At 41.4% G+C, this 14578-nt stretch overlaps 1 protein-coding gene across 7 annotated transcripts; it reads right to left on the reverse strand.

The window, feature by feature from the left end:
• Positions 1-629: 629 nt before the first annotated feature.
• NIPA2 (NIPA magnesium transporter 2) lies at positions 630-13420 on the reverse strand. Of its 7 annotated transcripts, none has more exons than XM_088159942.1 (8): positions 13310-13420; positions 10310-10366; positions 6463-6523; positions 5884-6040; positions 4125-4181; positions 3257-3347; positions 2551-2711; positions 630-1609 (listed from the first exon to the last, which is right to left on the reverse strand). In XM_088159942.1, exons 4-8 carry the CDS (start codon positions 6020-6022, stop codon positions 972-974), a joined length of 1086 nt encoding a protein of 361 aa, XP_088016068.1. In that variant the 5' UTR covers positions 6023-6040; positions 6463-6523; positions 10310-10366; positions 13310-13420; the 3' UTR covers positions 630-971. The 7 variants fall into 7 exon arrangements, with proteins under 7 accessions (XP_088016068.1, XP_014747948.1, XP_088016069.1 ...); XM_014892462.2 differs by having other exon boundaries at positions 5884-6099; positions 13310-13418; XM_088159943.1 differs by lacking the exon at positions 13310-13420 and adding an exon at positions 13196-13216.
• Between the last annotated feature and the right edge of the window lie 1158 nt (positions 13421-14578).

Here is a 14578-nt window from a genome sequence, read left to right on the forward strand (position 1 = left end):
TTCTTCTCTAGTTTTTATTTTCTGCCTTTACAAAAGTGAATTACCACCTACTTGCCTCATGCCTCCTTTTTATTTTTTTTAAGCAATGTCATTAATTTTATTTTTATTTTGGCTCTTTTTGAAATACTCAGTGTGGCAGCCAGTGCCTGTGCTGCTGTGAACAATCTAGCAATTCTGTGAGTTTAAGCTCTAACATCAGAACATGGAACAGGTCTGCAGCCCCAGAGCATGGTGCAGCCCAGACACAACCTGACCTTTGTTACAGAAGAGGAAACAGCTTCTTTGGCTACTAGTAATGATTCAGATCCTTCCTTCTGCATAAATTGTCGTGGCAGGAGCTACCATCTCCCCTAGCCACACAGAGCACGAACTCCTGCCTTCCTGTTTCTGCCAGCCAGTTACTCTGATTTGGTAATGTTGGGGTTTTTTGATGCAAATCCAGCAAGTTTCGTATACAGCTTTACCTAACCAGTATTTTCAAAGGATCAGTTGTGCTTAGCTGTAGCCTTCTCTTTTCTCTTTTACAAACTAGGACAAGAGTAGGTGCTGCAGCTCCTGTTTCAATATGGTTACAGTCACTCCTTGGTCAGTCAGGGCACAAGTACAAAGGATCCAGGTTTGCTGCAACCTTTTTACCACCAATGCAGAAATAAAGCCATTTATTTTTGATAAAATTGTAATTAGTGCAATACATCTTAAAAACAGAAGAATGAAATGAAAGTATTTACACATAACTTAAGCAACAAAACCAGTTGTGGTCTGAGGTCAGTTTAGTACTTTTTAAAGTAAAAATAAGGCAAATAAACATTTCAGTGTTCTTTATCCAAACTAATCAAACTCAAAAAATCAACGATTGTCTACACATACTGTTAAAAAGTACATGAATTTCCAGACAAGCTCAGACATTTCACAGCAGAAAAAAAATTCCAGGGTTACAGAATTGTTCTTTTTTAAGTAACACGTAGACATTTTCAGAAGGCTGACAGGCTTCCATTTCTCCTGGCTGACAGACTCTCAGTGGATTGCATTTCACCTAGGCAGGCAGAACTTTCTTCATCATCATTAAAGCTGTTGTATGCACTCAGCAAAGTGCCATTTGCTGCTCTATCATCCTTCCGAAGAGAGAGGGGCAGGTTTGCTAGGGTGAAATTAACATCTTTGAAGGCATGCAATAAAAAGATCCCCACGATAATAGTCAGGAAGCCACTGAAGGTGCCGATAATGTCATCAGCCGCCATGTGTTGCCATTCCTTGAAAAGGATGGCAGAACAAGTTAAAACAGATGTTGTAAAGATTACATAATATATTGGAGTCACTATTGAAGTGTTGAATATATCCAGAGCCCTGTTTAAATAGTTGATCTGCGTGCTCACACAGACAGTAAGGCTTAGCAGCAGAATCCAAGACAAGGGATGTTTCAGCACTGGTTTTCCTGCAAAAAGTTCCTTTATAGTGATGCCCAGACCTTTGACACAGGAGACTGATAAGGCTCCAATTACAGAGCAAATTGTTATGTACACGAGAATGTTGGTCTGTCCATGGCGAGGTCCCACCACACATATGAGAATTAAAGACACAATGACAACGAGCGTTGCGAAGACCACAAAACCTGTGGTTGGGAAAAAAACAACTTGTTATTTATGGACACACTTGTTACTTATAAACTCTATTTATCAGAGGCAGAGGTATTTATCTTAGGGGTGCAGGGAAAACACTTTTATTAACAATGGCACCGACTCAGCTTAAACAGAAGAGTTCAGGATGTTTCTCATTATTCTTCCAACATCACAATTTAGATGATTTTAGAGTGAGCTAACTAAAGCAAAGGATGTACCTCAGGCATGCTGTATTACCTTCACCAGTCTATTGGCAAGACTACTACAGGATTAGATTGCTAAACTGCCTTACACCCAGACTCACTGAGGTGTAGCTGCCACTGGACACAGGCCTGAGTCTGAACTGAGTCTTTTTTAGGAGATAAGTTTTGGCAGATGGCTGTAGTCATTAGCAGGTTTCTAATGATCAGTTTATTCCTGAAGAACAGCTTCTTAATCTCTCTGCTGGCTATTTCCTTACCTTTAAGATGAGAATTGCCTTTGTATAAATAGTATTTTGCAGATGTGCATTTGTAAGTGCCTCACCTTCCACACAGGCATACCAGCTCATCTGCAGGACTTTACTTCTCAGCAGACATCACAACACCTATCTTTTCATTTTAAGGACAGCTCAAAGTTGCACTTAGAAATTACACACTTCAATCAAAATTTATAGAAGTTTTGTTTATCCACCTGTGCTGCTGAATTTGTTTAAACAAAGTCACCTTGGTGGTTGCCATCAAGGCACTTTATTCGAGGCCAAACAAGTTCATTGGCATCATGCAAGGTTCCCTATGGAATTATGTTACAGAATTCAAATCTCTACTTAATTTGGACAACATGTCTACATGAAGCAGACACATGCCATCTTACTGGAACTTGAAAGTAGCAGTAATGAAACTATAAAATGAAGAAATGGTGGGCTGTGTACATATCAAGCCAGCATATTTCTTACCTGGATCACCTAGTTTGTGAGACATTTCATCCAAAGTTTCTACTTCTTCCTCTTGTGGAGCATGAATTACCATCATAGTTGATCCCAGTATACTTAACAAACATCCTATTTTTCCATGTAAATTAAGTTTTTCATTTAAAAAGAAGGATGACAGAATGGCACTAAGAAATAAAAAAGGCACCAACAAACATGAGATTAGTGATATTCATTTGCTTATCAAGTTACAGTCGTTTTGACTGTACAAGTCACTTGCATACACAATCTGCAGCTTAAAAATAGCTATTTTCTATCTTGAGATGCTTGCTGTGGACAGAACTACCTGTTAATATTTGGCATCTCTGCCCAGAACCCCTTTTTTATGCTGCCTGTCAAAGAAATGCTATATCTAAGAACTTGCAAAAATAATTTTAGAAAGACAAAAATCTTTACTTAGGAATGAAAATACTCTTCTGCTGTGACCACCATGTTTTTGAAATGCAGAAGACAATAGCTTTTCAGAGATAGACATGTAGATGCATTTCTAAAACCCTTTTATATCATAGCCATTACATATTTGGAGAAAATTAAAAGTTACTCCTGATGTTTATAAGCACTCTATTGTGAAGAACAAAGCCCATTTATTACAGCATAGCTCAGTGACAGATTTCTAAAGAAATGTTTTACTTTTCTCTCTCAAGTCACACTGCTTTCTGTTAGTGTTTCTTACCTTACAAGAACACTGAGAGCTCCTAGAGGAGTCACTAACGTAGCTGGTGCAAAAGCATAGGCAGCAAAGTTCGCTACTTCTCCAGCTCCCACTGCAGAGGAACAGGAATTAAAACCCAGGGGTTAGGCTGTTTCGTGCAACAAACCTCTGATTCAGGGTAAGTGTTCATGCAGACACAAATATGCAGCAAGGGAACAATGGAAAATTCTAATGATAGTGTTCAGCTAACAGTACTACCAGAACACACCCCTGCCCCTCTTCCCCACTACTAAATTTTAAAAGCAGGCTGTGGAACTACAACAGGTATTAGAAATTCTACCAAATCAGAAGGTATTTTATTTTAGTGTCTGTGCTCTAGCTCCCCAGCCTGCCAGCTTGACTCATGAAGTTCTGCATGGAGAAATCTGCAATAGCAGAATATAGCACAGCACAAACAGTAAGCCACAGTTACCTGAATACAGACAGTAAGTTGAGAGTTCAAGCAATGGAAAAAAAAAATCAGAAAACAGGCATAATCCCAAAATATGCTTCCCTTTAAGAAATCCTATGTATCTAAGCACTTCTCTGCTAAGACAAAAACCAGAATGTATATGGGTAGCAAAGACATACAAAACCAATGTCTGCCTAGTTCCACTGCACAAAGAGGACAGTTACATTAAAGGAAGAACTTCTGGTGTGAAAGAAGTTATATTAAAATCATGAGAACTGCATCCGACAAATCTCCAGGTAATGTTACCATGTATTGTAGAATCCCAATCTTGTTCCCTTTTTTGTAACCATGCTGCCATCTGTGGCATAGTTATTTATTGAAATTATATAATGCAGATTGTATTTTTGACACTTAGATGAATAACTTTTGAATACTTACTTGAAAGAAGTCCAGCCCACCACAGCCATTCCTTAAGGTATGCATGACCACCTTGACCTAAAATTGAAAGAACATTAGCTATTCCACTAAAAACATCATCACCCTGTCACTAATAACACTGCCATGATATAAAATAATTTTTGCAACTTATGCTCTTAAAAACATGAGCAGCGTTTTGATACCTAGGTTCTCTAGGTAGAAGGGTTGAAATTCAAGTATCTTCAATTTCTGATGTGCCTGTGCCTCCTACGACCTACTTTGATAACCAATTATTTTATTTCTTTTGTGTTAGAAATGGCACTGATGATCATATCTGCATTAGCCTAAGAAAGAGTTCTTTCAAATCACTGAAATTACATGAAAAGCCAGGTTATGTGTCTCTTACTAGGACTGCTGCTCTGCAGAAATTGTGCATGGTCTTTATATGGTTGATTACATGTGCAAACATCACATTTTCTCATTCCAAAGCAAGGTGCATGAATTATGTATCTCAAGATCAACCATACTTTAGAAGTAAAGATGACAGGTACTGAATAAAAATATTCAGAATCAACCTTCTGAATCATCTGAGGATGCTGCAACTATCCTACCTAAATCTATCTTCTTTCAATTTAAAACCACTGCCCCTTGTCCTGTCAATACAGGCCCTGGAAAAAAAACCAAAACAAACCTCTCTTTTTTAAAAGCCCCATTTAGGTACTGGAAGGTGCTATAAGGTGTCCCAAGACCCCTTTCTTTAGGCTGAACAATCACAACTCTGTCAGCCTGTCCTCAATACAAGTGTTCTGTTCCTCTGATCATTTTCATGGCCCTTGTCGAGACTGCTCCAACAGGTCCATGTCATTTCCATGCTGGGGACCCCAGAGCTGGATGCAGCACTGCAGGTGGGGTCTCACCAGAGCAGAGCAGAGGGGCAGAATCCCCTCCCTTGCCCTGCTGGTCATACCTGATTTGGACACGTTTGGCTTTCTGGGCTGTGAGTGCACACTGCTGGGTCATGTCCAGCCTCTCATGCACCAGCATCCCCAACCCTTCTGGGCAGGGCTGCTCTCCATCTGTCCATCCCCCAGCCTTGTGTTGATACCAGAGTGTTGCCCTGACACAGGTGCAGCTCTGGTTCTTGTTGAACCTCATGAGGTTTGTACAGACACACTCCTCTAGCCCATCCTGGTCCCTCTGGATGCCACTTCCTTTCCTCTAGAGCAGGAACTGCCCCCCTCAGGTGGGTGTGATCCACAACCCTGCTGCCATCACTCAGTCAATCCCACTTTCTGTATCACTGATGAGGATATTTAATTGCATTGCTTCTAGTATGAATCCTTGAGGCACACTACTCATCACACTCAGTTACTACACGTGATTTTTAGTTTTCTAAAACAATCTCCTGACACCTAAACATGGTTAACACTCTTAAATTCACTCATTCAGGAGCATAGACATAGTTAAGGAGTGCTGCTTGCAAGTTCAATTTGCAAGTACAATTTAGACTTAACTGACATACAAAGGAATCCTTTGACAAGTGTCCCCAGAGGGCATTACATATGCATTAAATAGCATGTGTCACACACAGAGTTAAGGGTATCTGACACCAGAGAAAAAAACCACACCAGCTCCATGTTTAGGTTTCATCTAGATATAACAAAAACCAAAAAAAGTCAAAACAAGATCATTAGTTTAATGAACTAATGAACAAAAGTAATCTTCTGTTAAACAGCAAAATCTAAACATTGGCAATTTATTAAAAGATGTATGTATTTACCTGCTCTCATGGAGCCCTTCCTGGCTAACCGGAGGAGACCTTTCTTTTTCAGGATAAAACTTCCTCCAATGAAAATGCTGGAACTCATAGCCAACACCAGACCAATACAGAAGTCATACTTCCCACGAGTTTGGCTCATCTCGTAAACTACTGAACACTGTCACATTGATCAATGAGAAGTAGAACTTCTGTTACTCAACAAAAAATGGTGCAACACTGAAACATGAGCAAAAGAAACACATTAGAATTAAGCTGGTAGAAATAGGTGCTGTATAGGAAAATCCTCAACAGCTCATGTGACTGGTTCTCCTGCAAGTGGCCTCTGCTAAAGAGTGGCTAACAAAAAAAAAAAAAAGGCAATCTGAAGCATGTGTAAGCTTGCACTCAGGATGAGTAACTAACAAGTTTGAACACAGAGAAGGAGGGGTTTCTGACCTGGCATATAAAAACAAACAAAAACTCTATGAGAAACTTCAGGGAAATTTTACAAACATGTCGTTTATTTTTCTTTTCACTGAGTATGCAAATCTGTGTCTGGCACACCATGTAACTGATGAAACTGATCAAAAAATTACTTACATTGAAATCAGTCTGTAACAGAGTTTGAGAACAGTCGCATCATTTCTTCCATATAAACTCCCTAGAAAAATGAAAGAGAATATTACAGGATGTTTAATCATATAGCCATCTTCATAATACAAACAAACCTCACATGCATGCACATGCAATTACTCTTTAAGAGGAAAATCTGGCAAGAAATAAGCCTTTGTTAATTTATTTTACACACTTTCCCATACTTGTATGAAACAATTTTCAATATTGCTTTTCCCTGTAGTTTTATGCTTTCAAGTTTGATTGTTTTGCTATACCTCTAGGAAAACCCAACAGAGAGCTACTGGTAGGTTAGCATTAAAACTGAACACAGATCCTCTTAGTTGCATCCAGTTAGGCTGTGAAAAAAGGTAAAGGAAAACACTAAGCACTCAACATAGCACTGCTAAAAATGCTGCATGAGCCACAGTTCAAAATTCTCAAATCCCCTTCCCTTAATCCTAGCACAATAATTTTTAATTTCCCGTTTTGTAGGAGAAACTAAGTGAATGATCTACAACAGAATGCTTTCACTTTCCAGAAACTTTAAAAAAGAAACTAGATTCTTGCATGATACAAAACCACAAATCAAACAAAACCAAGAAAGACAAATCATCAGTGTGTGAGACAGACCAAACCCAGCCACCTCACCAACTGCATAAAATACCATTCTGGTTTTGAATTCAAACAAGACTTTCAGTCCCTTGAAGAAGAAGTTTTTAATGCAAGGAAAAGACATAAGACTTTTATGCCTGTTCTCTCCACCATCTGTTCTAGCAGGTGTAAGGCACATTTTTCAGGTAATCGAGCTAAGAATGTTCTCCCAACTCCAGCTGCTGTAAAATGTGACAGTGGTATAGCATCACCCGGGGGAGGAGGGGATGGTTTTGCTAAGCTTTATACTTTACTGTTTTTTTCAAGTTGCTACTTTAGTTATATTACTAATGGGGTTATTTTTACTGGTGTAGCTTTTTACTAAAAGAGAACTCTCCATATTGGCAAAGCCACATTTTTTTTCCATTTTCTTCTCTCCCTGGCTTGCATACCTTCACCTACACTGACAGAGGAAAAGAGCATCAGATAGTCCCATTCTGACACCTTCCACCCACTGCATTCCAGAAACAAGGGAGAAGCACAGGCTGCTTTTCATTGCAGCAGAGGAAGAACTTGATTGCAGAAGAATGAGGAAACTTGTGTGCTCACAGGTAATTTTGAAAAGGATGCTACATTTCAAAACTAGTATTTCTACTTTCCCCCATGTCCCAAATACACTGAAGTGCCCTGTCAACCACTTTATTAACCTTTTAAACGATTCAAGTCTCAACCACTTAAATTACAAAAATTCAGATAAATTACTGCTAGCTCTTCCCATCAAGTTTATTTGTCCTCACAGACATAGCCAGTCCCATTTCTGCTTGGGCTGGGCTGACTTATTTCCACCTAAGGTTTATTCAGACGTCTACAGTTGCAGACAAATGTCACATAGTTATGGTGGGCCCATCTTCCCTCTGAAGAGATCTGGTTCCCTTTGTATACAGCACTAATATAATTTGCATACGTAGAACAGACAGGTGCAAGGTCAAAGCAGTACCAGGCACTGGAAGTTTCACACTTTAGGAAATCAGACTTTAACCCTAAGACTTAATAAAAGAAGAACTAATGCATGCTCATAAATATAATCAAGACAAATTATCTATGGGCATGAGAAAAGAAAATGCCATTAAATGAGCAGTTTCTGGAATAAATAATGCCTCTCATGCTTCTGCCTTGGGACATGCCAAAGCTGTTGCATTCCAGCAGCCAGGGACACTACTAGGTTATAAACAGAGAAAAGCCAGAAAATGTAGGAGTTAAATAAAGCTGGCAGTCATGTAGTTCTGCAAAGGTTCTCTAATCAAGTTCACAGCTGATTTTAACACATAGAACACTTCATCCACTCAAGACCAGCAGTGTTATGGAGGAGTACTAGTTTCCTGCTCTGATTTCAGAGGAGTAAAGTAGGGCTGAGACTCTCCTATTCACAGAAGTTACAAAATCTACCATGCCTCCATGAGCCACTCATTAACGAACTGCCCGTGGACATGCTGGTGTCATGAGTCATAACTCTCAGTGTGCAACAGGGCAATGACAGACCACACAGGGACTGGATCTGAAGGCTATCAGACAGAAAGGTGTGGAGAAACTCAGAATGCAAAAAAACCCCAACCAGACCGTGGGAGATAAGCAAATCCAGATTAGCCATGAAGGTTTTTTGCTTATTTTCAAGATGTAACCAAATGTATCACAAATGCTAGCAAGATACAGACTCTCTGGTCTAAAACACGGGATAAAACTTCTTCACCTCTTTGCTCAGAAGTCTTTTTCTCTCAAAAGCAGCACAAACACAGGGCTCAAAAGATGTTACAATTATTGCAGGAAGTGAGCTCTCTAAATATTCAGAAACATTAAAAGTGGTGCAATGAGAAGAAATAATATTTTACATTTAAAAGCAGATGAGCATAAGTAAGAATAAGTTACCAGTTAAAGAAAATGAGTATCACTTCCACGAGCTGTATGTTGTATGGAAGCAATAACTAGAGCTGGGAAAGGCAGACATGGTACATTGTTCCAACTTTGCTTACTTGGCCACAAGACCTCTAGAGTTCAGCAGACAGTGTTAAAAGACTTACAAGAAATATTCTAAATATACGCTAAATTATTTAAATTCAAGAATCTTTTCTAAAACCTGTTCTTTTCAACTATGATCAGGATGATGCCATTAAGCAAAAAAATGTCCTTTACAGGCCATTTACTTCAACCCTTTGCCATGTACTACATAATTCACTGCTGCTCCTCATTATAGATAATTCAGCCAAGCTTCTCCCACTAAATACTTGCAAAGGAAACTTCACAAACATGATGCCATGAGCATCTCTCATTATCTGATCAGCTTTACTTTCACTACCAAATCCCGTTGCTGGAAAAAGATTCAAGTCGCTTTATCTTTGCATCCACATATCAACATTCCCCTGCAGGTTAGGTGTTTGGCACCTCCTGCTGTGCCACCTTCTGGGTCTTTTCCCAAAAGCTTTTTTTAAGTGCAATTTCCAAAGCTGCATACAGTATTTTAGCTTGAGTTATTACCATTTCTGCAATACAGTGGTAGACCATATTTCTTTTTAAACATCCAGACCAGGTGGGTTTTTAGCCTTTTTTTGCAGTAACCTACCGTTGACTCATTTTCAGCTTCTCTATTAGTATAACCTCCTGCACTTGTATAGCAAATTATTCCTGCCTGAGTGTAGTATCTTTCATTTACTCCTATTAAAAGCATCTCTTTTTTTAGAAATGTTTCCTGAAAACATTCAACCAAGGTTACACACCGGCAATCTTTCCCTGCCCAATGTTATTGATTATTTCTTTTGTCTTTTGAGCAAGATCAATAACATTAAACAGCCAACGATTCAGACATAATGGAAGACTTTTAAACAAAAGTCTGCTTTGGCAAGACAATAGTACTGCAGGTACAGCCATTCTGCATCTTTTGAACTGTTTGTGGTATTTTACTGTCAATTCTGCTTATTTACAAGAGCTCCATGAGAAGTTTTATGTTTCTAACATTGGAATTAAGCACCTATTTAATGCTCTTCTAGCCATAAAGCTTGTCATGGAACAAAAGGGGGTTGAATCAACAAGTTGCTTTAACAAATACGCATTGACTGTTATGTGTCATGTTGGCCGTTATGTGGTTCCTTCTTCCTAACCACAAGCACAAAACTACATGACACAAACATTCCTAACAAAACAGAAATCCAAACGTTTGGTGATGAGCCTGTAGAAGGCTCGTTATACATACCAGTTTTGTTCCAAAATCCAGAGGCATTCACTTCGTAAGTATTTCAAAGTTAGGTTTCTAAAACAGAAGTTAAAAATAACATTAATTGGCATGTTAAGAATTTGGCAAAAAAAAATATGTCCATTATTTCAAGTCAACTTAATTTTCATGCATGACACACAAGACTTTACAATCTCCATCTATGTTTTAAAAAGGAAGAGGATTTTAGTTTTAGAAACACTTGAATAACAAATCAGTGTGATTTTAGATTTGATCTTCCTTCTTGCCTGAAGCTGTAGTCATTTCATCCCTTCGCTTTGCATTTCACAAATCAAAGAAACTAACCTGTGATCTAAGCTATTCTTTAGAAGGTACCGTATTAAAGTTGAACTGAAATACTTTCCTAATTCTTTCAGCTTCATTCTGTAATTAAAGTGTTAAGGCACTTTTATTGCAAGATAACTAATAACAAGTTTTAATTATTGACTTTGGTATGGTGTGTTTTCAGAGGATGTTTATATAGAATCACAGAATATACTGAAGAACCCACAAGGATGCTCAGGTCCAGCTCCTGGCCCTGTACAGGACAGCCCCAAGAAACCCACCATGTGCCTGAACACACACAGGTTTAAACTCTGTCAGGCTGGTGCTGTGACCCACTGCCCTGGGGAGCCTATTCCAGTGCCCAATCACCCACTGGGTGAGGAATATTTTCCTAATACCCTGACATAGCTTCAGGCCATTCCCTTGGGTCCTGTCACTGGTCATCAGAGAGAAGAGATCAGTGCCTGCCCCTCTGCCTCCCCTCATCAGGAAGCTGAAGACCATGATGAGGTCTCCTCTCAGTCTCCTCTTCTCCAGGCTGAACAGACCAAGTGCCCTCAGTTGCTCCTCATACATCTTCCCCTCTATACCCCCCTGCACCACCTTTGCAGCCCTCCTTTAGACTGGGGCAGCGGGGAGTATGAACACAGAAATATTCTTAGTAAGATTACTAAAACCCCCCCAAATATACCTAATTATTAAATCCAAGCCTTCCTCCGCCACGTTCCATACAATCACAAACGTATCTTTTACACAGGTAGAGAGAACACTGAAGGACAGACACAACAGAGTATTATGATAAAAGAGTTCAAACCTTAGTCATGTGCACCTTTAAAAGGCCAAGATGGATGCATACAGTACCTACAGATTCTGTTTAGGAAACAATACATTCAATTTCGTACTGTGCATCCAATATAGGATAGTTTTCCATCTTTGTCAAAGTTAAAGACTGCCCAAACTTATACACATAATTATTTACATATTACACATAGGCGAGCTAAAATCATATTCATGTTACATATATGCATCTATATAATGTTAGAGGCACTATCGGTGCTCAGAAAGCACCCTAACTATCCTAAAGCTGTCTATTTGAAAAGGTTTAGATAAACTATGGGGAAAATTCTTTACAGCAGATTTCTATTTATAAAGCAGAAGCAACAAGCAGTCGATTTTATGAACCTAGGAGGAAATAAAAAATGCCACATTAAAAACCTATTCTTCGCATGAGCTACTTGTAGTTATTCTATTACAAAATGACCTTTAATTAAAGCACTTTCACATAAAGCTAAAAAGTATCTTCACTAAAACAGTGCTATTCATTAACTGAACACAAACTACAGACAGTGCTTTGTAACTGATACTGCATTGACTGTTTTCATGGAAAGCTATCAAAATAGATTCAAGATAAGACTTGCCTCATCTTTGCTGTACCTCCACTCTCGTGGGAGGAATAACCAGGACAGGGTCACTGAAGTTCCACCTTTGGTATTTAATATGGGCGGTTTCAAATCTAAGGTAATTCAGGAAGTTAAAGTCCAATCCGGACATTAGTCACAGCTACTCCTGTGACATGACTAATAACATGTTATAACCTGCCTTCTTGTCACCAGGATTTTAACACGAGAATTAAGCGCTTTAACAAAAGCAGAACTAGTGTGACTGAATTCTAAATACAACGATACCAACGCAACCTTATGGAGTAATTTTCTGTCAGTGAGAAGCTGTTACCTTCTGGGGGAAAAACCCTAACTGTATACAATGAGGCACATCTAAGGCATTAAGACAGAACCACAATGACTTACATTCATCATGTTTTCAGTACAATGTTAAAGACATTGTAGTGGAATAGAGAAAAAAAATGGAGGGAAAAAACAGGGACAAAGTAGTTAATCCAAGCAACATCTTCACAAGTGTATGAACGAACAAAAATCTTCACTCTGAATCACAGAATCAACTAGGCTGGAAAAGACATGTGCGATGGAGTCACACCTATGACCCAACCACCACCTTGTCACTGAGTGCCACGTCCAGTCTTTTCTTAAACAGCTCCGAGGATAGTGACTCCACCAGGCACCTCCCTGGTCAGCCCATTCCAACATCTGCTCACCCTGTCTGTGAAGAAATCCTCCTGATGTCCAACCTAAACCTCCTCTGGTCAGTTTAAGACTACAATGAACTACAATGTAAAGCTACGATTACTTTTTCTACGTCAAAGTGATGCACCAGGGCGCTGAGTTTCTGCCGAAGGTGCTCTGGAACCAAACTGCACAAGCCTCGACCTCGGATAATCAGCCGTGAACCAAAGGAAGATGAACCGGTTTAGCTTCCTGGTTAACCACCCGCACACGCCAACACGGGCCACAGCGGCTCCGGAGCACGGGCAGACCCAGAACACTGTACCTGGAGACCTCTGCCCGGTGGGAGAACCCCGCAAACAGCCCAATTTAGAGCTTTTCGTCTCGGCCTTCTCAGACCAAACCACAGGTTTCCTACTGCGGAGAAACCACCCCTGGGCTCGTATAGCCAGGCTCAAGGCCCGGAGCCCCGCGCCCAGCGACCCCCGGCCCGCCCGCTCCTCACCGGCAGCGCCCGGCACCCAGGGCCCTGCGCCGAGCGCTCCGCGGGAAGCGGCCCCGCCTTCCCCCGCCCCCGAGGGGCCGGCCAGGCCCCCTCCCCGCCTCTCCCCGCCGTTACCTGCGGCCACGGCCCCTCTCACATCCCCGCCGGGAGCGGCGAACCGAGAGGAGACGGGGGCGGGGGAGGCCGGAGCGGGCGGCGGGAGGGGCCGGTGCCCGTCCGCTCCAGCGCCATGAGGAGACGGGACGGGACAGGACGGGACCGGCAGCTGCAGCGCACGGCCAGGCGGTGTCCCGGACCCGTCCGCCCCCTCCGCTCCGCGGTTCCGGCAGCGGCCGCCGGAAGGGGCGCGGCCCGGCCCCGAGCCCCGCCCGCCGCGGGGCACAGTCCCCTTCCCGCAGCCCCGCCTGCCCCGGGCGGGCGGCATTGGCGGGGCCGGCTCCCGGCACGCTCGGGATGCTCGCTACAGCCGCCCTGCAGCCGGGGTGAGACATTGCCGCCATCTGCCCCGCGCTGATTTTACACCCACAGAAAATCGCAGGATCTCCGAATGGTTTGGGCCGCAAGGGGACCTTGAAGATCATGCCATTTCAACCCATCTTGCCGTGGACAGGGACACCTTCGACTAGACCAGCTCGCTCAAAGCCCCATCCAGCCTGACCTTGACCACTTCCAGACATGAGACATCCACAACTGCTCTGGGGAACCTGTTTTCAGCTCCTCCTCACCCTCACAGTACGGAATTTTTCCTAATATCTAATCTAAAACATACCCTCTCTCACTCGGATACCATTCCCTCCTGCTCTGTCACTATGTAAATAGTCTTGTCCCATCTTTCCTGTAAGTTTCCTTCAGGTACTGTAAGGCTGCAATTAGGTCACCCCGAAGCCTCCTCTTTTGCAGGTTGAAATAAACACAAGCTGTGTGGCCGTAAGGGAGAGAGACATTTTACTGGGGCAGCTAAAGGGAATGGTTAATGAATCGATTTAATCCAGGTCACCCACTCTCAGCGTGTGGTTTACACAAACTGCTTTAATCTCATACAAAGTAAATGGATAAATACAGTTACACAAATATTTGTCCTCTGCACACAGCAAGGAGTCTTTGAAACAGTCATAACAAGCGTCAGGCTCAAAGGTTTCTTTGGTTTCTTCAGGACTGTCTGAGTATGTTTTACACAGCTGCCTTTTAACATTAATTCTGATCAACCAACACTGCCACAATACCTGTGATATAATACCTCCATATCGAAGATGCAGCTCTGCCTCTTTAAGCTAAAAACAGTTTTGTCACATCCCTTAGTGACAGCAGTTCCTATTTTTTAGTCTTAAGATTTGTGTTGACATTATCCCAGTCTGCACAAGCAGCTGCTTCATTTTTATTACA

Source organism: Sturnus vulgaris, chromosome 2, assembly GCF_052056855.1.
Source record: "Sturnus vulgaris isolate bStuVul1 chromosome 2, bStuVul1.hap1, whole genome shotgun sequence".
Lineage (NCBI taxonomy): Eukaryota > Metazoa > Chordata > Aves > Passeriformes > Sturnidae > Sturnus > Sturnus vulgaris.

Bases quoted from the DNA above. Each gene is read 5' to 3' on its own strand.
- NIPA2 (XM_088159942.1), bottom strand. From the start codon at position 6,022: ATGAGCCAAACTCGTGGGAAGTATGACTTCTGTATTGGTCTGGTGTTG. The intron at 4,182-5,883 runs GTAAATACATAC...TTTCAATTTTAG, and splicing joins GAAGGGCTCCATGAGAGCAG to GTCAAGGTGGTCATGCATAC. The intron at 3,348-4,124 runs GTAAGTATTCAA...GTTCCTCTGCAG, and splicing joins GTGGGCTGGACTTCTTTCAA to TGGGAGCTGGAGAAGTAGCG.